General features: G+C 42.1%; 1 protein-coding gene across 3 annotated transcripts in view; it reads right to left on the minus strand.

The window, feature by feature from the left end:
• SCAMP1 (secretory carrier membrane protein 1) overlaps positions 1 to 23320 on the minus strand; it is a 74556-nt gene that overhangs the window by 26757 nt on the left and 24479 nt on the right. For 2 of the 3 annotated variants that reach the window (XM_073623825.1, XM_073623832.1), the window contains exons 2-5: positions 12076 to 12153; positions 9973 to 10074; positions 9758 to 9869; positions 7825 to 7953 (exon numbers count right to left, since the gene is read on the minus strand). In XM_073623825.1, coding sequence (XP_073479926.1) covers positions 7825 to 7953; positions 9758 to 9869; positions 9973 to 10074; positions 12076 to 12153 — 421 coding nt within the window. Of the gene's footprint in view, positions 1 to 7824; positions 7954 to 9757; positions 9870 to 9972; positions 10075 to 12075; positions 12154 to 15846; positions 16060 to 23320 lie in introns of those variants that run through there. The other variant, XM_073623839.1, reaches the window with a different exon arrangement.

Below are 23320 nucleotides of genomic sequence, written 5' to 3' on the forward strand. Positions count from 1 at the left end.
TGCACACCCTTAGGCTTCATGTACACAGGACGTTGTTCACCCCCCTCTGAACGATTTACTTGACAGCTAGAAACCAGAGTGGAAAAAAGGCAGTTTAGCTGCATTTACATGACGCGTTTAGCAGCGTTTGTAAAAAAAAATATTTTTGCAAAATAGCCAAAAATTAAAAACCCCAGTTGAAGTCTTTGCAGATTAAACGAGTAGGGTTACTGCACTTGCCAAGCCACCTTCACTGCGCCCTTTTACTTGTTTTATTGAACGCATTTTTAGCAATTTGTTTGGATGTTGGATTCCTTTATTTCAATAAATCTTCAATTTTTTTGGATTTACACCATGTGGAGGCTTTTTTCTCTTTTACACCCCAATTAATATCACTTGGAGGATCGAGGCCGGCGAATTGCATCCAGGTCTCCCATTTTTCCATCAAAGAAGGATTTGGAGTACACCGCCCTTGGAACCCGATCCATGTCCATTGGATTTCCGTGTATGCCTGTTTGATTCACGGCCGCTGGCATGTGGATCCACACCTTAGGGTAAGACCAATCCCCTTATTCCTAGGCGGTGGAGGCACAATCCCGGGTGTTATTTCAATGGCAGCATATATATGAACATTCAGAGATTGCCTAATACTTACTTTGTCACTTTCAACATCACCTCGAATGTTCGTTGTACCAGCATTTGGACTTTTCAGTTTTTGCTGGATGTATCATGTCACTTTTTAATTTTCTTAGTTTTAATATACGTTTTGAATGCGATCACTACCAGTTTCGTTTTTTTACCCACAAGGGTTATATTCATTTTGCAGTGCACATTTATTGTTGTATTTTTTAATAAACACTGACTGTGATTTTACCTGTCACAAAATTTGTTGCAAGCAGTCGTAGTGCTGGGATTCATGTACCCAGCATTTTCCAGTAATTATACCGTATGCTTTACACACTGGTAACATCTCACTGTTTCCACACATTAGTTTGTTTCCATACTATCACTATTTACAGTTAACTGTGAGTTTGATAAATATTAATTTTAACGCTACACATTTATTCTTTATATAGTTTTACAATTAGCCTTATTGTTGAGTTGGCGGCTTTATATAGAGGTTGGTGCAGTATTTTTTTTTACCTTTTTTCAAAAATGAAAAACGGCTGTAAACGAAACGCGGCTAAAAACGAGTTACCGCGTTTTTGCGTTTGAAATGCCTCTATACACAGCTTCTGAATGCATTTTTTGGGTTCCAAAAAAAGCCTCTTAAACGCAACTGCCTAGAAACGACTATAAACGAACCTGTGTACATGTACTGATAAGATAACAGAGGAGAGTTCAGGAGCAGTTGACAAAAATGCCCAACTGCTCCTAAACGTCCGTTTACCAGCAGCAGTGTACATGAACGAGTTTGGCATTGTCAGTAGGTTATTCGGACATTTTAAGTCCAGTATTTATAAAGCTGGACACTGTACAATTTGCCTAAACTAGCGTTCTAACTGAGCTCTGACACAGCACTAAGCACAAAGTTAGGATCTAAGTTACTGTGGGTGAGTAGTGTTCACAAGTTTCCACAAAACTCTAATGTCCCAGTTGTGGGGACACGTTTCTTGGTGCACGGTTGGCACAAGTTTACTGAACAGTTACTGGCATGAGGGGAGAAGGATGCAGTTCGCTCCCACCCCATGCGGGTCTGCAAAAGCTGCTCAACAGACCAGATGTGGACCGATTTTTATACTTACCTTTGTTGCGCTTTGCTCTGAAACCTACACTTCACTGTCTTTATCAGCTGAACCTGATAACCTGACGCAATTTTTGACTGTCACATGAAGGAACCGAGTGCCTACCGAGCGACAGGTGACATTTTTTCACTTGGGAACGAGGCGGAGAGGCCTCTATACCAATGTTGTGCTAGCCTATTCTGTTCAATATGGCTGCCACTCTAATATTGACTTGGAACGTCCGAGGTGTACATGACCCATTAAAACGCACTATGATCAGCTCCTGTTTGAAGAAATTTCACCCAGCCATAGTGGGTTTGCAGGAGACTCACCTTACAAAGAATACGGTTGGATTCCTGCAATATTCCTGGGAGGGCAAGGCATACCACTCTATGCACTCTGCATATTCTCGCGAGGCGAGTGTACTGGTGCATAAGTCCTTGCTCTACCAAAAATTACACTCCGCTATAGACCCCCCCCTGGGTCGATATGTGTTCTTATTGTTTACTCTGAATGTGGTTATTGCTTTTGTGTAAATCCCCCCCCATTCTCTATGGAGATATTGCAGCTTCTTCTGTCGTACCTGGTCGACAAACCTGACGAAACCTGACGTCCCCACCATGATCATGGGAGACCAACGGATACCTTGATCCCAGACTAGATAGGCATCCTCCAGCCCAGCCTCCCTTAGGTGGAAAGAGCACTATTTTGAGCCGGCTGCTGCAGGAGGTGGGCTGGACAGATGTATGGAGAGCAATAAACCCAACCACCAAAAAAATTCTCCTGCTTCTCTAAAACACATGGCTCGCTCTCTCGCATTGACCTTTCTGTAAGGTCCTCACATATCCTTAACATTGTCACCAAAGTGGAGTATTTTCCCAGGGGGGTATCAGATCACACTCCACAGGCAGCATACTTAACCACCCATCCAGCTGCCTCCCTACCTAGAGTCCCTTGGATATCAAACACCTTTTGGCTAAAACTTTTCACTTCCCATAAGCGGGTGGTGAAACAAATAGAACAATACTTTTATAATTAACCGATTACATACAGATGTTACATTGAAATGGGATGCCTTCAAGGCATGCCATAGGGGTACATTCATTGCAGATAATTTGGCCATAAAACATAATTTGTCAGCCCTCCTGGAGTGGGTTGAAGACCAGGTGAGACAGCTTGAGCTCTCCTATACGACGGATCCCTCCGAATCTGCGAGGGAGGCATGGATATCTGGCCAGGATTCCCTGGACCGTTTGAGATCCTGTGCGGCAGAGCGAAAAACGATTCTTTAGCAAACAGGCCTTTTATGAGGAGGGGGAGAAAACTGGCTGCTTGTTGGCTAGAATTGCCAGGTCCCAACAATCATCCACAGCTATAGGAGCCATTCGCTGCTCCACGGGGCAAATGGTGAATGACCCTGAGCTAATAATTACTTAACTAGCTTCCTTCTATGCAGATTTGTACAAACCTTGTGACGACTACACCGAGGCACTGCAGGGTTATTTAGACTGTGACCTTGCCGGCTCTGACTTGTCGAGTGCGCATGGAGCTTGAAGCTCCATTTACGTTGGATGAGCTGAAAGAAGCTGCGGCCTTCTTTCCTACTTGTAAAGCGCCAAGGGATGATGGGATCCCCATGGAAGTTTACACCCAATATGGAGGGGTAATTCTACCTAAATTACTAGAAGTCTTTAACGCCTCCTTTAAATTAGGGCAGCTACCTATAACTATGACAAGGGCAAACATTATACTATTACCAGGAAAGGACCCGGTAGACCCGAGCTCTTACAGGCCCATCTCGTTACTGCAAAGCGGCGTAAAAATACTAGCCAAGGTTCTGGCCATGAGGGTTAACAAGGTTATTCTGTCTATCATCCACCCAGACCAGGCAGGTTTCATGCCACGAAAGTCTACTGCGACCAACCTCAGAAGACTCTATCTTAACATGCAGAAAAGGCTGGCCATAGGGCACTGTTGTCTCTTGACGCCAATAAGGAATTCGACAGTGTCGACTGGCGGTATCTATGGGCTGTACTGGCCAAATTTTGGTTTGAGTCTAGATTCATTGCATGAGTAAAGCTACTATATGGCTCGCCACAGGCCGCCATACGCATGTCTGATTGGATGTCACATGCCTTTGCACTGGGCAGGGGGACTAGGCAGGGTTGCCCCATCTTCCCTGCTATTTGCACTGGCTATTAAGCCTCTTGCAGCCCAGGTGAGGATGTGGATAATTATCTCAGGCAATGTCCCTTATCACTGACTTTGGCCACTATTCAGGCCTTACCATTAACTGGTCCAAATCTGCACTGATGTTTATGGATGAAACCCCTGGGCTGAACACAGAGCCTCCTTGTCCTGTCCCTATAGTGACTTCCTCTAAATACTTGGGCATTTAGATCTCCCCCAAATTGACTGAATATTGTAGGCTAAATATATACCCCCATTGACTCGCTTTAGAGACAAAATAAATATATGGAACAGAATCAAAATGTCCCTTGCAGGGAAGACAAATCTTGTTAAGATGATCCTAATGCCCCAGTTCTTGTACATGCTACACAACACGCCGTGGTCATTCCACTGAAAATATTTAGAGTGGTCAACTTCCTATTCAGGTTATTGTTATGGCATAACAACCCCCCCAGGATTAAACCGGAGCAGCTGCAATATCCGAAGGAGGGGGGTGGTCTCGCACTCCCCAACCCTTGGATATACTACTTGGCTGCACAGCTGTAGCACCTGATAAAAGCTATGGCTCCTGCAAGCTCGTCAGCTAAACTTATGCTGGTTGGCACAGGGGAAGAGTCCGTACCAGAGGGCCTAGATGCTCAGATGTTTCAACGGCCTAACAAATGCCCACTTACACACTCCTTCAGAAGGTGTGGAACAAGGCTAAACAACTGCAATATGTAACGGGGTATACAGTTTACAGTCCATTCTGGGGAAATAAAACATACGAAGAACTGGCCAAAATCCAACAGGGACCAAGGTGGCGCCCCATGGGAATAACCCACTTAAGGCATGTCTTCCATAATGGGAGACTTCTATCCTTCACAGACCTACAATGTAAATATGCATTACACTCCAACATGATGTTTTACTAACTACAACTAAAGCACGCTGTCAAGGCGCAGGGCGACGCAGAGAACTGGGTTCAGTCCCCCACACCTGTCTTCCACATACTGCAAAATGCATCGGACACATATAATATCTCAATCAGCATTTCTGGAAGGGCACCCCATGAAGGCAGTGACACAGTGGGAAGCAGACTTAGGCCCCATTACAGGGGAGCTGTGGGAAGAGGCCCTTCAGGCAGTTAACACCTGCTAGCTGAACGTATCACAAAAGGTATCCCAACTATACATCCTATTGAGAGTACACTATATCCCAGTAAAACTTCTCAAAATGGGCAAAATACCAGACCCGTTCTCCTGACTGATACCTTTTAACAATGAGTTCCCTCTGATGCTTTGGAAGCTCTCTGTGGACCATGGCTTTTGCTGTAGGATGCGACTAAGAAAACGTCAGGAAAGACCTACTAGAACAGCTGAACTTTATATGGTGGGTTTAATCAGAGGCATGTTAAATGATGGCAGGTGTGTACTGACTCCTATTTAACATGAGTTTGAATGTGATTGCTTAATTCTGAACACAGCTACATCCCCAGTTATAAGAGAGTGTTCACAATTATGCAACCACGTTTTAGTTTTACTTCTCCCCCCCCCGCCCCCTAAAAGATTTCAGTTTGCTTTTCATTTGAGTTGTACAGTTTATAGGTCACATTAAAAAGGTGGAAATAGTTCTGAAATTATTTATTTATCTTTGCCTCATTTTTTTACATCACAGAAACCTGACATTTTAACAGGGGTGTGTTGACTTTTTATATCCACTGTACATCTGAAAGATCCTTTGCCTTGTCTTTGCCTCAACATGCATATAAAAATGTTACTAAAAAAAGCTAGAGGAAACCACAAGACAAAACTCCATTTACAGATTAAAAACACACAATCTAATAGTTTATATCTCTAATAAAAGGAATGTAAAATGTACTTTAAAATGCTAATAAAATTGGCAAAAAAATGATTTCTAGAATATGCCCACAGTTGCTTTAACAGTACAAAGACTAAAAGGGGCAAGATTATGCATCGTGAGACAGTCAGGCTTAAAGCATATCTAAACCCAAAAGCAAAAATGTAATGTACTGCAGCTTATTAGTCCTTAGATGTCATGGATAAATTAGTTTTCACTTTTTAGGCTACTAACAATTTTAGCAAGTGAAAATAATACACTGTATGTTGATATGGCAAGAAATGCAGTGCCCTTATCTCTATTATGTAAGCCAACCTATTTCCAGTCAGGGTGTCTTGAGACACCCCAGTCTAAGCTTTGGTTCACATTACTGCGTGTCGGGGAACGTGCGCAAAAATCGCACACTCCCGACACACAAACACACTGCTGTTTGGAAGACTCACAGGGGTGTCATTAATTCTTATTGGTACCCCCACAAATGGGTGTAAGCGCAGCACATTTTCGGTGCAGCACGATTTGAAGACAAAAAAAAAAAAAAAAGTTTTTTCCTGTGTCTGTAGGTAGGGAAGTCCAGTGAAATTAATGGACTGCCCCACACACAGCTGCACAGAGTATATGGCACAGTATGTATTTAGAGGGTTAAAACCGGCGGTGAGGAGACCTTTAGCCTCTTCACCACCTGTCAGACGCCTCTGAAAAATGAATCAGGGCAAGGATTATTAATACAAGTGGTTATGAATGGGCCCTAAAAAAGGCATACATACAGTACCATACATACACAGCCTTGGTAAAAATTGCACCTGCGCACGCACTGGGTATTGCCCTGTAGAGGGAAGCGGAGAGCTCAGGACTGAGGAAGCCGCCTACCCCTTCCACTACTTTCATTTCACTGTCCTGACTGATCTGACAGCCTCTCTCAACCAAGATGCCAGGGCACCCCTGACAACCTCAAGTGACACCCCAAGGTGTTGCACCACCTCAATTGAGAAAGGCTGGTGTAAACTGTAATGCCCCGTACACACGGTCGGACTTTGTTCGGACATTCCGACAACAAAATCCTAGGATTTTTTCCGACGGATGTTGGCTCAAACTTGTCTTGCATACACACGGTCACATAAAGTTGTCGGAAAATCCAATCGTTCTAAGCGCGGTGACGTAAAACACGTACGTCGGGACTATAAATGGGGCAGTGGCCAATAGCTTTCATCTCTTTATTTATTCTGAGCATGCGTGGCACTTTGTCCGTCGGATTTGTGTACACACGATCGGAATTTCCGACAACGGATTTTGTTGTCGGAAAATTTTATATCCTGCTCTCAAACTTTGTGCGTCGGAAAATCCGATGGAAAATGTGTGATGGAGCCTACACACGGTCGGAATTTCCAACAACAAGGTCCTATCACACATTTTCCGTCGGAAAATCCGACCGTGTGTACGGGGCATTAGTCTCATCAATATACCATGTAAGGGAAAAGAACAAAGGCAGACATGTTGGAGGTCCAGCCATGGCCTTCTCCATATATATTGTGAGCAAAACCACCCATGGGCTGAAAGTGTGTTTTTTTTCAGGATAACCAGGTGAAAGAGAGGGAAAAAGGCCTGAATAAAAAAAAGAAACAGACACCACGCCTAAGTACTGGTAAGCTAAAATGTGTTGCATTTTTGTTTTGGGGTTTAGATATGCTTTAACTGCTAGGCATAATGATGCCTTAAAACACATAGAAATTATTTTATCTTTAAGAATTTTGCCACTTACAACCTACAATTAACAAATCCTGACCTCCAGCTTACTCTACAGTGTATAAAAAGCTGAGCGTAAGGTGCAGAACAGAGAGCATTGATTTGTTTCCACTTAAGTTAAACTTGCAAAAGTGCAAAAAATCAATATGCCTCCTAGACAGGAATTCAGTAAACAAATGGTAAAAGTTTACAGCTTCAGTCAGTTCTCTGCTATTCTTTCTCAATACTACGCAAATTCCCTGATTGCTGACTCACATGAAACTAACCCCTCCCATGTGGATTCTACTAGTGAAAAAATATAAATTATTGTGCATATTGGACATGACAGCCCATGTCTTCCTGCCATACTTACACATCCACAGGTAGTACATAATTTTCACAGTCTTCTGAAATTCCACAGGAATATCCACTGAGAAGTCTTGGTAAAAACATGGACCGACTGGGAAGTTTGTAGGAAGTGGTGGCCAATTATTCTTTCTTCCTATAAGATGAAAATTGGCATTATGTTATTATAAACAAAGTAGCAACAATCTATCCAACTGCTAAATACACAGATAAAGTAGAGCTTAAATTTTAAGAACATTTTGTAAACTTTTCCCACCTGACCATCCTGAAAATAGAAAATAAGAATGCGTACCTTTAATCAATAAACACTGACATCGGCTTCTATAGGCGGGAGTCCGGCAACCAATCTTTTTTTGTTAGGTCATTTTTTTTAGGTCAAAGTGAGACACTTTGCTAATCCCAAAATAATACTCACTGTTTCTGTCTGTTTTCGTACTGAAGAATAACTTAAAAAATGTGATGCTGGCTGTTTCCATCTTGCTTGTGGGCATGTGAAGCCCACAAGCATTGATTTCCTGGATGCGGTGAATGCTGTTCATTCACAGCTTGTTCACGCGCATGATCATTGTTTCCGCACTGAATCTTGGGAAGCCTGACACTAAGCTCCCAGGAGACAGTGCGGCGCTGGGGAAAGGCAATAAACACGCCTACTCCCATGGGAGAAGAGACAGGAAGTGCCACAATAAAGTACAATATAAAGGTAATTACAGTGATAAAAAAAAATTGCTTGCGGCATTTGAACATCTATGCAATTAACTGAAGGGGATAAGATTAAGTTAAAAATTTGAGTGGAACCCCGCTTAACATCAGCTTTTAATGAGATTGTGCAGTGCAGTACAACACCTTCACAATCTTACCTTTGGCTGCCCGTACATTAGCTTAGGAGTCTGGTAAGGATATATGGGCAGGCCCTAAAAGTGTTCAGCTAGTTTTACAATTCACGCTGAAACTTTTAGTTTTGAGAGAGTGTGGATAGAATTTGGAAGTATTAAAACTGATTTCAGGTTTTTTTCTTCCTTTCTCCACCTCCTTTGCTTCTCTGTTAATCCTGATGACCTTTGTTACCAGGAGAGAAAGGGATACAAAATGTAGCTATTGTCTGCGAAAACCTAATGGAGTCACCTCTTCTGGTGGCCATAGACAGTGCAAATTTCTTTCCTACAACAAAGGGTTGCAGGAAAGAAATTTGCATGATTCCCCCATCAACACAGACAGTGCTGACAGGGGAATCCCTCCTGCTGACACACTGTATTATTGCTAGCGGCTATAGTAGCCGCTAGCGAGAAATCACAAGTAAAATCCGGCAGGCTGGTGGTACCCAAGTTGATCAATCAATCAACTTGGTACATTCAGCCTGACCACACACGGTTCTAATCTCGGCCGGTTTAAGAGTGAAAAGAGTGAATTTTCCCTCTCACTTTTTGTTGTCTCGCCAATCAAAGACAGCATGTAAAAGGAAAATACACGCACAAAAAGTGAATTGATTTTAATAATTTCCCACTTTATCCAAATCGGCACCCCTCTATGGGGGGGGGGGGGGGGGGGTGTCCTTAATGTTACTTATAACTGTACATTCCTATGCAACATTCTCCCGTGAGACCAGAACAGCTTTACTATGTACTCCCAGAGGGCTGGACCCCAATTCTCTACAATCACAAGAAGTAATTTGAATGCTGCTGGACATGAAAGAAGCCCGACGCTAAATCACAGGGCAATGAGTCGGTGGGGAGGGGGGTTGCAGCATTAGAGATAGGATGGGTACTGCAGTGAGAGTTCTTTTTTTTTTCAGGACATTGCTTAAAAAAAAAAAAAAAAAAATGGATGGAGTTTGGATTTCATGTGTAAGCCCATCTATGAAGTCTGCATTGTTTATTAGAAATAATACAAATGTGATAGAGCCTTCTTCTAAAGAAATTGATGCAAACATGACACAGACTCACCACCAGGTTGGTTTAGGCTCTGGATCTCCCGTTCCCTGCGATCCAATTCTGCTGCTTTCCTCTCCAACTCCTCTTGTCTCTTCAGGAGTTCAGCTTGGGCCAGAGCATGTTCCTAAGGATAATTTAACATAGTTACACGTAAATCGTAGATAATCAGGATTTGACAGATTTATCTTGGAAAGTTATTCCAACTGTGAAGAAAAAGGTATACTAACTTTTGCAATTTGAGTATATGCTGGAGGCTCTTCTGTAGGCTTCATTATAGCTGGCTGTGTGCTGGGGGCTGCCGTTGGCATTTTTACTTTTTCTGGTGGAGGCTTAAAAAAAAAAAAAAAAAAAAAAAGAAATAGTCAAATGTAATATTCAAAGTTATATACAACCTGCTGCACAAATAAAAGACTCCAAATAAGACATAACCCTGTCCTCTGAATCCGTGCATGCTAAAGATTGGCAGGCTTGTCATAATTCAAAACATTTCAGGTGCACTACATACACACCCACCCTGCCCTACACAGTACAGTGGAGATCCTGTCTACCTCCATACTTGCAGAAAAACTGTCCCTCAACTAAAATCTATGGAGGGGATCAAGGCATGATCAGCAACAAAGATTGGCAAGTCCAGGCTACATATATCTGCAGGACTTGTCAATATACCTGGCAGAATGAAGAGGAAAGCGGCAGGAGGAGGGGGTATACATTTTATGATGCAAACGTGCTTTTAGCACCGATATCTGTGCACTTCAGTTCCTAGCATAACTTATGGGCTGCACAAATTAAACAGAGGTTCCAAAAGTCTCTGAAAATATATGGGGGGGGGGGTACTTATTTCCTTTAAAGGGATTCTCTAGTTAAATGTATTGAGAGATTGGATAAAACAGTCTCTGTCAATGGATAGGGGGTCTCAACCCAGTAGTGTTTGGCAATAGATTGGTGAGCAGACAGTTACAGTGCTGAGTATTGGAGCAGGCTGGCCCAGTTCTAAACTGGAAGACAAGCCATAGCAGAACTAGGATTTGTAACAATTGAAATGTATTTTGGTGCCTACACTTCAGCAGTATCAATAATATGAACACCTAAAGGATAAGTTCATCTTTGGGAACATGTCACGTGTTCCATCCCTTTTTAGGGTGGAATATATCACATGTTCCCACTGCTGCAGCCACAGCAAGCGGGGGATCATCTTCCCCACTTGCTGTCACTATATTAAAAAAAGATGTGGCTGCACAGGGCTCAGTCTGGCCGCATCATTCATTCACAGGGTTCTGTGAATGGAAAAACTACAAGTATTTACAGCCTTTGCAGTTGTCGGCTTGTAGTTTCAATGAACTACCACAGCTCTGTTGAGTGTTCTGGTAGTTTGTCTTGTCCCGTCAGTGTGTATCTGCCTGCCTGTACGAGATACGGGCAGACAGATACACTGAAAAGCCTGCAGGAGTCCTGCCTGGCACCCACAATATTCTGATCGATGGGGCAATGCTTTACAGGCTCAAAGTAAAAAAAAAAAAAATTAAATAAATTCATTTTTTTTTTACCTGCAAAAAGGTGTGTTTATTATATATTTTTTTTTAAAAGGTGAACTTATCCTTTAAAGTGCCATTAAACCCTCAGTTTTAAAGCACTTTCAACAGCCGATTTATTCACTTAGTATGCAGCTGCTACATTCTTTAATTCTTGCCCAGGTATAAATGGTTGTAAACCCCAGTCATGGAATCTGAGTAAAGCACATATGTCTGCAGTGTTTACTTATCTCTCTCCAAAGCTCCGAGTGTAGTTTGTTTCTCTCTGTTTCTTTGTTCCTCTGTTATCAGCATGATTCATTTCTGAGAATTATTCCCAACACATGAAATAAATTTGTGTCGGGAGAGGGGGGGGGGGGGGGGGAAGAGATCTCAGAACGGAGCTTGTCTTTTCACAACACAGTTCTTCTGCTGTGTGCCTTTTCTCCAATCAGCTCCCACACACTAACTGTAGTCTCTCCGCCCCCCCCCCCCCTCAGAAGCGCAGGAAAGCGGCACTGAGAGAGCAGGAGAAAGCAACACTGAAAGTTGAAAAGAGCTGGGGTAAGAATTTAAACAAAGTTTACTGGGGAATCTTGCTTTATTGCTCTCAATGTATTAAGTAAAAATTCTGAGGGTTTCATACTACTGGAATTCAATGTGACAGTGTCTCTTTCACAATAGAAAAGTGGAGCTTAACATTACACAAATTCCACAGAAATACAAGGGAAGTGATTACTTTTGCTAAATTCATTCTTTTCAGCATACTGCAAAAACTGCAGATCCTCTTCGACCTTGAGAGAACATATGGAGCAGACTTACGGTTTTGGAATCCGAAAATGGATTATATTCTTCTAACCCGGGGGGTACATTTCTGGTCACCTGTGTAACTGAAGGATCCTGTAGGAGAAAGGACATTATTTAGTACATGACTGTGCAAATTACTATCCTAGTCTTATAGCACACATGTGTCAGCTGCTACTTGGCACTATTTATTTTTCAATAAATGGATTAAAACGGTCTGAAATTAAGAAGATTTGTCATTCCAACCTGCAGCCAGCGAAACTGCTGTGAAAAGACCATTCAGCCACACAAGTGCTGAAACTCTATACAGTATACAGCTACAACAGTGGTCGCCAACCTTTCGGACCTCATGGACCACTAAAAACTCACAATTTTGAATCCCATGGACCACTAACAAAGTTTACATGCACAATAGAGTTGCACGATTCTGGCTAAAATTAGAATCACAATTTTTTTGCTTAGAATAAAGATCACGATTCTCGCGGTGTAAGACCTTCCTTTACATTATAATTAAAAAAAAAATTCCTTTTTTAAAAGTGCTGCACAAATACGGTGCGACATAAAATATTGCAACAACCACCATTTTATTATCTAGGGCCTCTGCTAAAAAAAAATATGTAATATATATATATATATATATATATATATATATATATATATATATATATATATATATATATATATATATATATATATATATATATATATATTTATATATTACACACACACATCATGTTTGGGTGCTCCAAGTAATTTTCTAGCAGAAAATAATGATTTTTACTTGTAAGCAACAAAGGTCAGAAAAGGTTTGGTCTTTAAATGGTTAAACTTCCCCCATCTACACGCCGGAGTTCTTTCCTTTGATAAAAGAACGAAAAAAAAATACTTTGTTTCTACTTATTTGTGTGTTGTAATAAAACTTGGCAGGCTGCCTGGATTTTTTTTCCAGCTGTGAGAACTCTGCACTTGTTAGAAAGATCGTGACATGCCATTTTGAAGATCGGGAAGGGAAAAAGGTTATTTCGATTCTTAACGACTAATCGTGCAGCTCTAATGCACAATGCTCCAGCTCTCTGCCCCCCTCCCCCTGGATCACACTCCTGCCTTATACACAAAATGCATTGGCTCTCTGCCCCCCCCCCCCCCCCCCCCCCCCAGCACACTGCTGTCTTGCACAGATTCATCATTGGATCTCACCTGTTAATTAGACATTTGCTCGAGCTCTGTTCTCCCTCCCACAAGCTGTGATCAGCGCTTCCATTGAAAGTCCCCTCCTTTACCTCCCGATCTCTGCACTACTCCTGGCACCTCCCTCTGAGTTCATAGGAGCCATAACTACAGAAGAGGCATCGGGTATCAATACGCACTGACAGCACTGACTGCCAACACGCAATGAGAACAACACTGGAAACAACATTGTGCGGTAGACATCCATCACAATGTTTAAATTGTGCCAGACCTCTCGCCCCTTGGGGACCACAAAAATTTTCCTGTGGACCATCAGTACTACACGGACCACTTATTGGCAACTGCTGAGCTAAAACCAAGCAGGGCAGACCAGTAACATAAAAGGGTCACCAACGAACATGTTTAAAGTAACCCTGAGCAAATTAGCTTAATAAAACAAATTGGTTCTCAAACTGCTGACACAAGTGAAGTCAAAAGACAGTTTTACAAATTCTGGGGATCGACCATTTTATCTGTCTTGGCAGCAAAGCTAATACATCAAGCAGAAACCTTGCCCTGGCACTTTTCCATTTTCTAAACAGTCACTGACCTTCCCAATGATTATTTATTCAGCAAAATCTTGAGCATGGACTATGTGCTCTTAAAAATCAAACAAAAAATTTTAGAATAGAAAAAGGCATTCTTTATTGTCCATATGATTACACACAGCCTCTGGTGGTGATCTGAAAACGTAGGTAAACCTTTACTACAATGGAAGTAATAAGTACTCAGATGACTTTTGGAGCAAAGAAATTACTATGAAATACTCAAGGCTTCAATCAGTAAAAGAAAGCTGGCGTTTTGTACTCTTCCACCCCCCACCCCCCCCCCAGGAAAAAAAAAAAAAAAAAAAAAATCATCACATCAGCGAGGACAGGGGACACATTTATCATTGTTTGCTAAGTAAAATCTGATTAATGGTTGTGGGTTACACAGTTCAAATAAATTTTGAAAAGTGAGCCCACAATGGGGGCTTCGGATCTACACCTAGGTCCACAAAAGATCAGAACGTCAGGTCCTTTAAGGCAGGACCAATAAATATAAAAACTATATATATTTTCATTGTTAGCACCATTGTGACAGATTCAAGTAGATATTATTGCACACTTTTACTGTAAGTAGATATTTGTGTGATAAATTCATAAAGAAATGCCACCATATTGGTGATAATGAAAGTGTCGATAAATAAGACCTCTACCTTCTTTGGAGTAAATTGTTTTGCACATGTACTAATTGTATCACATTTTTGAGATAATTCTGCAACAAAAATGATCTTTAAGTCCTTGGGAGTGGATTACGGCTACGTTACCACTACTCTCCTTTATTCCCTGTCTGAAAAAATTGTTCACACTAGCGTTTTTGGGCAGCAATAAAATCTTGTACTTGAGGTGCTTTTTTACCACCCTCTAACTGCGTCCCCTTTAGCTGCCTGTTCGCTTACAGCAGGTCCAACGCCTGCCGAACGGGATCCATTCAGGTGAATGGGGACACACTGCAAGTGACCCTCACAGAGTGCAAAGCATGCGGTTGTGGCACGCTAGTGTGGAGTTCAAGGGGTTAAGGCAGGCCTCACTGCCTGTCAAATGCTCTCTGAAGAGTGTAACCCCAAAGCAAGAGTGATTGAGTGCTCAAACTTCTCCACTTTGCAAGAAAGATGCTTGCTACAGGTCTAAGAGTTGACAGATACACCCTTACTGACACGTACAGGAATCTGTCTCAAGTCCTACCATAATTAACAATTCCAGGGAGTGTCCCTCAGTGTAAAGCTGTGACAGAGCAATAGAGGACCATTTAATACTATGCACAATTATTGTTTTAGGACTCCTAATTTTGTCCATGCAGAAATGCACACCTTTAATAAGAGGAACAAACTGATCAAAGCACACAATTACATTGCATGGGTTTTTATACTATACGGTTTATTCCTCTGGGCTCATTCAGTGCAATTCACAGCAGAAAAAAAATAGCACAGGCTTTTTTGCTTTTTCTTTTGACAGCAATGCAGACTATATGTGATCTGAACATTTTACATAGACAGTTTAAAATGTCTCTGCATTTTCCTGGAATTAAAGTCTAGTCTAATCTAAACTTAAACCTGCTTCCACCCACATTCTAAGCCCTATATTAACTACCCTATAAAGCCAGGGTGGGCAACTCAGCATAAAGACACCAATCCTTGCAGTTAATTTACGCTTAAATATCCTTGTGAATCAATAACTAGACTGATGTATAACAGTCTCACTAGTTAGCTGTGAAAAGCTTTTTAGCATTAACTTACTAATTACCTGCAGATGATATCATGGAAGGCACAAGTCTCCCAAAAAATGATGAACATAACCACTAATACATGGAAGACACTGCAGATATTCAGAGCTTTTTAAAATAACAAGAAAGTAAAAAGCAAATTAGGTAAACTTCATTACGTAACATTACCACTATTTATGCTGACTAGTAAAGACAGACCTAATCATCTCTATGGAAACACGGCCAAGCTAATTATATTATGCAGTCATATGATCATCTACCTGATCTGGCCGCAGTGAGATATTAAATGTAACATACCATGGGTGGTTGGACTTTGTGTTTGAGGATTTGTCCATCAGATGAAGGATCCAGAGTCTTTGTTCTTTTTCTACTCTGCTTGTTGAAGGTTTGCTTGTTCTGCAGGCAGTGATCGTTTGCTGACCTGCTTCAGTTGTTATCTCAGATAAGAATACCAGATGACACTGAATAATCCTCCAGCATCACATGCTCTTAGATAATGAGTGGCACACAGAACAGGCTATAGGCACTGCAGCAGCTCTCATTGAATTGATGCTAGATAAAGTACACTGGAAATTATTAGCAAACTTGCTAATTGATCATAGGCAAGCTGTCTTTTTTTGGAGAAAATAGCCAACATTACAAACAACCAGAAGAGCCAGGTAGAAAGTTGCTGGTCAAACAGGGACTGCATGCTATCAAATTCATGCAGAGAGCTGCTGACTGCTAGGTAGCAGCTCTCTGCTCGGTGAGCTATGAGAACCGAGCCATTGGCGAGCCATCAGACCGATGCTGCATCCACCTAGGCAAGTATGATTATGGGAAAAAACAAAAAAACAAAAAAAACAAAACATTCTTCGCTTTTAAATTTACTAAAACTGGAGTGTGCAAAAATCTGGTGCTACATAGAAACCAATCAGCTTCCAAGTTTTTTTTTTTTTAATCAAAGCTTTATTGAACAAGCTGAAGTCAGAAGCAGATTGGCTACCATACAAAACTGCACCAGATTTTACATTCAACCCCTTAGACTACATATTTCTTTAAAAAAATTTCAAAAAATAAATAAAAAATAAATAGTGATTACTTCAATCTTACTGTCAAAACTTTGCAATGTAATAGTAAAATCAATGTAAAATTTTAACTGAACACAACGAGGGACATTTCTGAAGCAAGTTACTGCTTTATAAAGGAACACTAAGGCCTCATGCACACGAGACGCTGGTGCAAACTCTGCTGAACATGTTTTTAAAAGCTGAAACCAGCGTTTAGAAAGGCCCGGTTTGCCGCGTTTGCATGCCGCGTTTAGCTGCGTTTGCGTTCCATATCTTGGTGCTAGGATCCCCAAATTTGGTGTACAAACACAGTGGACGTAGCACTACAACATATCCACATTTGGGATTCCTAGCACTAAGTGGCCCCGAGATATGGGGCCCCAAAGTCGGGTCACAAAATCTAATTCTCTGCTGCAGAAAAGTGCTTGACATTTTGTGACCCGACTTTGGGGCCCCATATCTCGGGGCCACTTGGTTCTAGGAACCCCAAATTTGGTGTGCAAACACAGTGGACCTAGCACTACAACATATCCAAACCCCATATCTCGGGGCCACTTGGTGCTATGGATATGTTGTAGTGCTAGGTCCACTGTGTTTGCACACCAAATTTGGGGTTCCTAGCACCAAGTGGCCCCGAGATATGGGGCTCCAAAGTCGGGTTGTAAAATGTTCCTTTAAAAACACAAATGCGGCTAAACGCGGTACCGGCGTTTAGCGCCTGAAACGTGGAAAACTTTTGCGTCTTAACCAATTTTTTTGCTTCTGGAAAAACGAGGTTAAACGCCAAAAAATGAGACTGTGTACATGGACACATAGGATAACATTGAATGGGTTCATGGGCAGTTGAAAAAAGTGTCCAACTGCCTCTGAACACGAGTTTAACAGCGTCTCGTGTGCATGAGGCCTAAGGCAAAGCAGTCTGCCATCTGATCAGCGCTGGCAGCCAATAGCAATCAGATGCTGGTTTTCCAGCATGCCTGTTCAGCCAGCTTCTGTCAGACAGGCTGATGTACACACAGGCTGAATATTGGCAGGTTTCAGTTGAACCAGCCAATAATCAGCCCATCTATACCAGGCTAAAAGAGTTCCACCCAAAAATTGAACTTCCGCTTATCTGTCTCCTCCTCCCCTCCGGTGCCACATTAGGCACCTTTGGGGGGGTACCCTGTCCCCACTTCCGTCGGACTTTGCAGCAGCGAAGTACGTCAGATGTTCGGCCCCCTCCTCCTCCCCCTGCTGCCAGGCCAGTAAGAGAGCATGGCACGCTTGCGCAGTAGGGACCCGTGAAGCCGCGAAGCTTATGATCACAACACCATCTGCCTGGAATTTGCATGTTCTCCCTGTGCCTGCGTGGGTTTCCTCCATGTAATCCGGTTTCCTCCCACACTCTAAAGACATGCTGGTAGGTTAAGGATCCTGTCTAAATTGGCCCTAGTATGTGTATGAATGTATGTTAGGGACCTTAGGTTGTAAGCTCCTTGAGGGCAGGGACTGATGTGAATGTACAATATATATGTAAAGCACTGCTTAAATTGACGGCACTATACAAATACCTGAAATAAAATAAATAAAATTGTTGGATTCCCTTATCAGCAATGGCGGCAGTGAAGACATTGCTGGATTCCAGGACAGGCAAGTGTCCTAATATTAAAAGTCAGCAGCTACAGTATGTGTAGCTGCTGACTTAATTTTTGGAAGGGGAGACTGGAACACTTTAAAGTGAATGTAAACCCTCACATATACCCAGTGAAGTGAACAGCTTCAGATGATACACAGAAATGAAACAAATCTCCCTATATAAGATTTACTTGTATACGTGCTATCTTGAACTTTCTGGACTGTTTAGACAGTGCACATGGTGGTAGAAATTTTCTCTTCCTGCTCCACCACTGGGTGTGGATTCTAGGCAAACACTGCATGACAGCTGATTAGAGGAAAGGCACCCCCCCCCCTCCACATAGGCAGAGGAAGGAAGAAATGTGCAGAGGTATGCTGTGAATAGACCAGCTCTCTGCAAATTTTTAGCACCCACCCCAACACAAATTTCAGGCTGGTTTTATCTCAGTTGTCGGAGAACTTGTCAGAAGTCATTATGCTGATAACAGAACGGAGCAGCAGAAGGACACCAGACTTAGGGCGTTGGAGAGAGATAAGTAAACACTACAGATAGACGTGCCCAGGTCAAATTTCATGAATGAGGTTTACAACCACTTGAAAGCGATTGTAAAGGTTCGTTATTTAAAAAAAAAAAAAAACACGTCATACTTGCCTCCTCTGTGTAAGGGTTTTGCACAGAGCTGCCCCAATCCTCCTTTTCTGGGGTTCGAGTGCCCCCATGGAGAGCCACTTTCAATAGGGGAACTCGTGCGTGCGCTCCCGACTTTTGTATCCATTGACACAGACAGCAGGACTCGGGCCCACCCCCGACTCCTGTGTCACTGGATGTTACTGACAGCAGCAGGAGCCAATAGCACCTGCTGCTGTCAACCTATCCAATGATGATTCGAGACAGCGGCTGGAGCTGCTGGACTGGTGCTCGTCGCTGGAATGATAGGGTTCAAGTAAGAAAGAAGGGGGGTTCTGGGGGGTAGCTGCAGCACAGAAGGTTTTTCGCCTTAATGCACAGAATGCATTAAGGTGAAAAACCTTGAGAATTTACAACTCCTTTAAGTTACAATACAAAACACACAGAGACAAACACAATGTGCTTAAATTGATAAAACCCAAATAACTGATTTCTCATGTCTTTACTGAGCACACACATTAAATATTCACAGTGCTGGAGGAAAATGTAAGTGCACCCATAGACTAATTATTTCCATGCAAGCTAATTGGTGTTAGTAGTCCAAGTAATGAAACCTGTAAAGATCTTTTCCGCAAAACTATTTTTTTTTTTTCAGTTTGGATAGATTACGGGAGGCAGGTGGGCTGACCCCCACCTGGCTATTCGAGGCATACACAAGTTATTTAAGGAAAAAAAGATTTTTATATTTTTTATTATGTACAGATTGATGATTATAATTGTGCCATGTTTGCATCGATTAGCCAGCACAACCCAGTTATGAGCTTTGGTGTTTTGCCAAGGAAGTATAAAACAAATACTTACACTTCTTAAAAGTACTCCACCAAAACAAACACCATCTGCTAAGAAAGAAGTTCCAACAAGTAACACGTCACAACAAAACCCTGAATGTAGAAAGTGAAAACAGCCTCCATCCAGGCCACACCCCGTGGGGGGGGTTTCTTTCTTCACATTGATATTGCGCATGGACTCCCAGCAGATGATAATAGAGGAAGTCTAAGCCTTGAGCAGCACCCATAGTTTTGGTTTTGATTCACCATCTGCTGTATAATGTATTATTAAAGAGTTTAGTTCAACACCCCAATTTTGGTATAAGGTAGACCCATGGATATTTGCTTTACCAGTTACCTCTAACAGGAAACCATTAACAATTGCAGTTGAAGCAACAATCTGATATGTCTTAAACTGTTATACACCATATGGCTAAATGTTTGTGGATCATCCCATTCCAAAAATATGGTTTTGTCCTTTCTTCCTGATTAACATTTTATTGAAGCTTAACAATGTGTACAGAAAGAATAAGCATAACTTGCAATCAATAAAATAATAGGTAGTGCATGGAAAGGTATAAGTGACTAGTCTGTAGAAAACCAGCGACTGTGGTTATTGTAAGTCTTTCCAGGGGCTGTAAGGTGTGGAGCATTGTCTAGCATCCTCAGGCACTCCAACTGAGAGCAGACTGCGCCATGAGGGGAAGACAATACGTCTAGTCATTGAGTATTTCTTTGAACAATGAAATTAAAGGGAATGTGATGTTGTCCCTCGCGCTGTTATGAGTACAAGGAATGTGATGACCACCAAAAATAAATATTAAGAATAGTGCCAACGTGAGTAAATAGTGATGGTGTCTCTATGGACTGCAGCAAAATCAAAAAGTGTTCACATTACACTCAATAAAACAATCAGAAGATTTTGTGCTTCAAATCTATCACATATAAACGTATGAACTTTCTCTCTCCCTTCCCCTGTTTATTCCACCGGATCGGTGGAGCCCTGGTGGGCAACCCCCCCCCCCCCCTCCCCCTTTACTTGATAGGTATCTACACACTGAGAGGATAACCCAGCCATCAGAGATGCCCAACCTGGATAACCAATAAGCTACATCATACAGCATTTACTAAAGAAACGTTTTTATGCCTGTATCTGCTTCCCTTAAGGTGAGAGTTTTGAGAGCCCGGTTTAATCGGATCCCTCCATAGAAGGATTACCATCATTATCTCCCCCCACATCTGACCCCAGCTGATGTGACACATGTATCATGAACTTTTTCACTATATGATGATTATATTAATCAGCACACTTGGACTATTATGTTAAGATTGTTTGTTTATATCTACATTTTTTTATCCACATTTTTACAGCTATCATAGCTGCACATATATGCTCACTTATATGTTAGTTCATACGTTTATATGTGATAGATTTGAAGCGTGAAATCTTCTGATTGTTATAATGAAATTAAAGGAACAATAGATTTCAACAAAGAAGTGGGAGTAGCACTGTCAAGAGTCTTTGGGATAAAGCTAGGGATCGACCGATTATCGGCGGCCGATATTCACTTTTTTAGAAGTATCGGTCAAAAAACTGACCGATATTGCTTCAAGGGGTTTTACCGGGGTGATGCATGCAGCTGCATGCATCACCCTGGTACCGTTCTTAAGAGCCCTTTCGTTTTAGAGGCGTTTTTCGGCCGCTAGCTGGGCACTTTTAACCCCCGCAAAGCATGCTGCCAAGGCGCTATGCAGGCACTGCCCATTGATTTTAATTTGTATACACTGCTCCTAAAGAACCCCAAAGATGCTGTGCTGCTTGCAGGACTTTTTTTTTTTTTTTTTTTTTTTTTTAACATCCTGCCAGCACAGTGCCCCTGAGTGCTTTCACACTGGGACTGCAGATGAGGCATTTTTCCAGGCGCTATTTTTAGCATTAAAGCGCCGGAAAAACGCCCCCAGTGTGAAAGTCTTAGAGCGGACGGTCGGCTTTATTGTAATAACAACCGATGCGGCTCAGCAGCCACTCGGCTGTTATTACAAGCAGCGGGAGGGGACGTTCTTTTCCCGTCCCACCACCACCTGCTGCTCGCACGGGACAAAGACCTGAACAAAGCCAATGCTTCGTTCGGGTCTCGGATCTAGAAATCCGGAAGCGATGTCATGACATCAATTCCCTTAAAGGCGACAGTTTTAAAAAATAAAGTATTCAAAAACGCTGATCTTGACGGTTTGAATACTTTGAAGTGCAGAGGAGGGGTTTGGGGTCATATAGACCCCCCCCCCCCCCCCCCTGAGTAAAATGGCAGTGCAAAAAAATTTTTTTTTAAATGTACAAAATATCGGCAAAAAATATCAGCTATCAGCAGAAGAGGTGACCGAAATATCGGTATCGTAAGGGCACCGAAAAAACTATATCAGTCAATCCCTAGATAAAGCAGGTGGAATGTGTCAATAATTAACATCCAATAAAAATCATAGAAGGCCAAGTGGCCAAATAATAGAAAGCAAGGAGGAATGGCCAGTTTTAAGTTACACTGAGGTGAGTAAGTATGATATGGGCTTAGAACACATTAACTGCAGGGGTGGGGAATTTAGGAGGGTGGGGAATTTAGGGGGGGGGGGGTGTTCAGTCTAGACCCTCTGTGTTACGCCCAATCGTTAATTTTGGGGGTAGCCATGAGGCTTCCTGATAGAGGAGAATAGCAATGAACACAAGAGGTTTTGCCAGTTCTTAGCACCTATACCAGCCTCCACCCTTCTGAGAAGGCTTTGCACAATGTTAGGGTTTATATCTGTGAGAATTCGTGCTCATTCAGCCAAAAGAGCATATGTGAGATCAGGTACTGATACTGGACAAGATAATCTGACATGCAATAAGCATTCCCATTAATCCCAAAAGCGTTCAGTAAGGATGAGGTCAGGGCTCCGTGCAGGCCGTTCGAGTTCCTCCACACCAAGCTCCTCAATCTTTACTGTCTTGGCCCTGTACAGAGGGGCACAGTTAATGTAGAGCAGAAAAAAGCCTTGCCCAAACTGGTACCCACAAGATTGGAAGCACATAACTGTATAAAATGTATTTGTAGAGGTGTTCACGTGATTTTGGCCATGTAGGTAAATGTGATGGTAGACTTGATTGAGGAAAGTGACAGGGTCTGCATCCCTTTAGATGGGATTTCCCTTTGGGAGTATTTCACAAAAAATTGCATTTTTGTTGCAGAGGATGCCAAAACTGACTTGTATCTTGGTGTAGGCTTCTGGGAAAATCCGTAAGCCGATCACACATACAGGAAATTACATTTTCAGGGGGCGCTCTGTACACCATCTGTGTGCATAACACCTCCAGTTAGCCATATTTCAAAAAGAAAATGATAGCACTGCAGATTGAAAAAGAAAGTCATTTTTTAATAACATACAATTACACTATAACTTGAGTCGCAATTGAATATATACCAGTGATGGCGAACCTTGGCACCCCAGATGTTTTGGGACTATATTTCCCTTGATGCGCATGCACGCTGCAGTGTAGTGGAGCATCATGGGAAATATACTTCCAAAACATCAGGGGTGCCAAGATTTGCCATCACTGGTATATACACTAGAATATTTTTTTCCCCCCCCTTTTGCCAATGTGCTAATTTTTTTTCCCC

The sequence above is a fragment of the Aquarana catesbeiana genome, linkage group LG01 (assembly GCF_042186555.1).
Source record: "Aquarana catesbeiana isolate 2022-GZ linkage group LG01, ASM4218655v1, whole genome shotgun sequence".
NCBI classification, from domain to species: domain Eukaryota; kingdom Metazoa; phylum Chordata; class Amphibia; order Anura; family Ranidae; genus Aquarana; species Aquarana catesbeiana.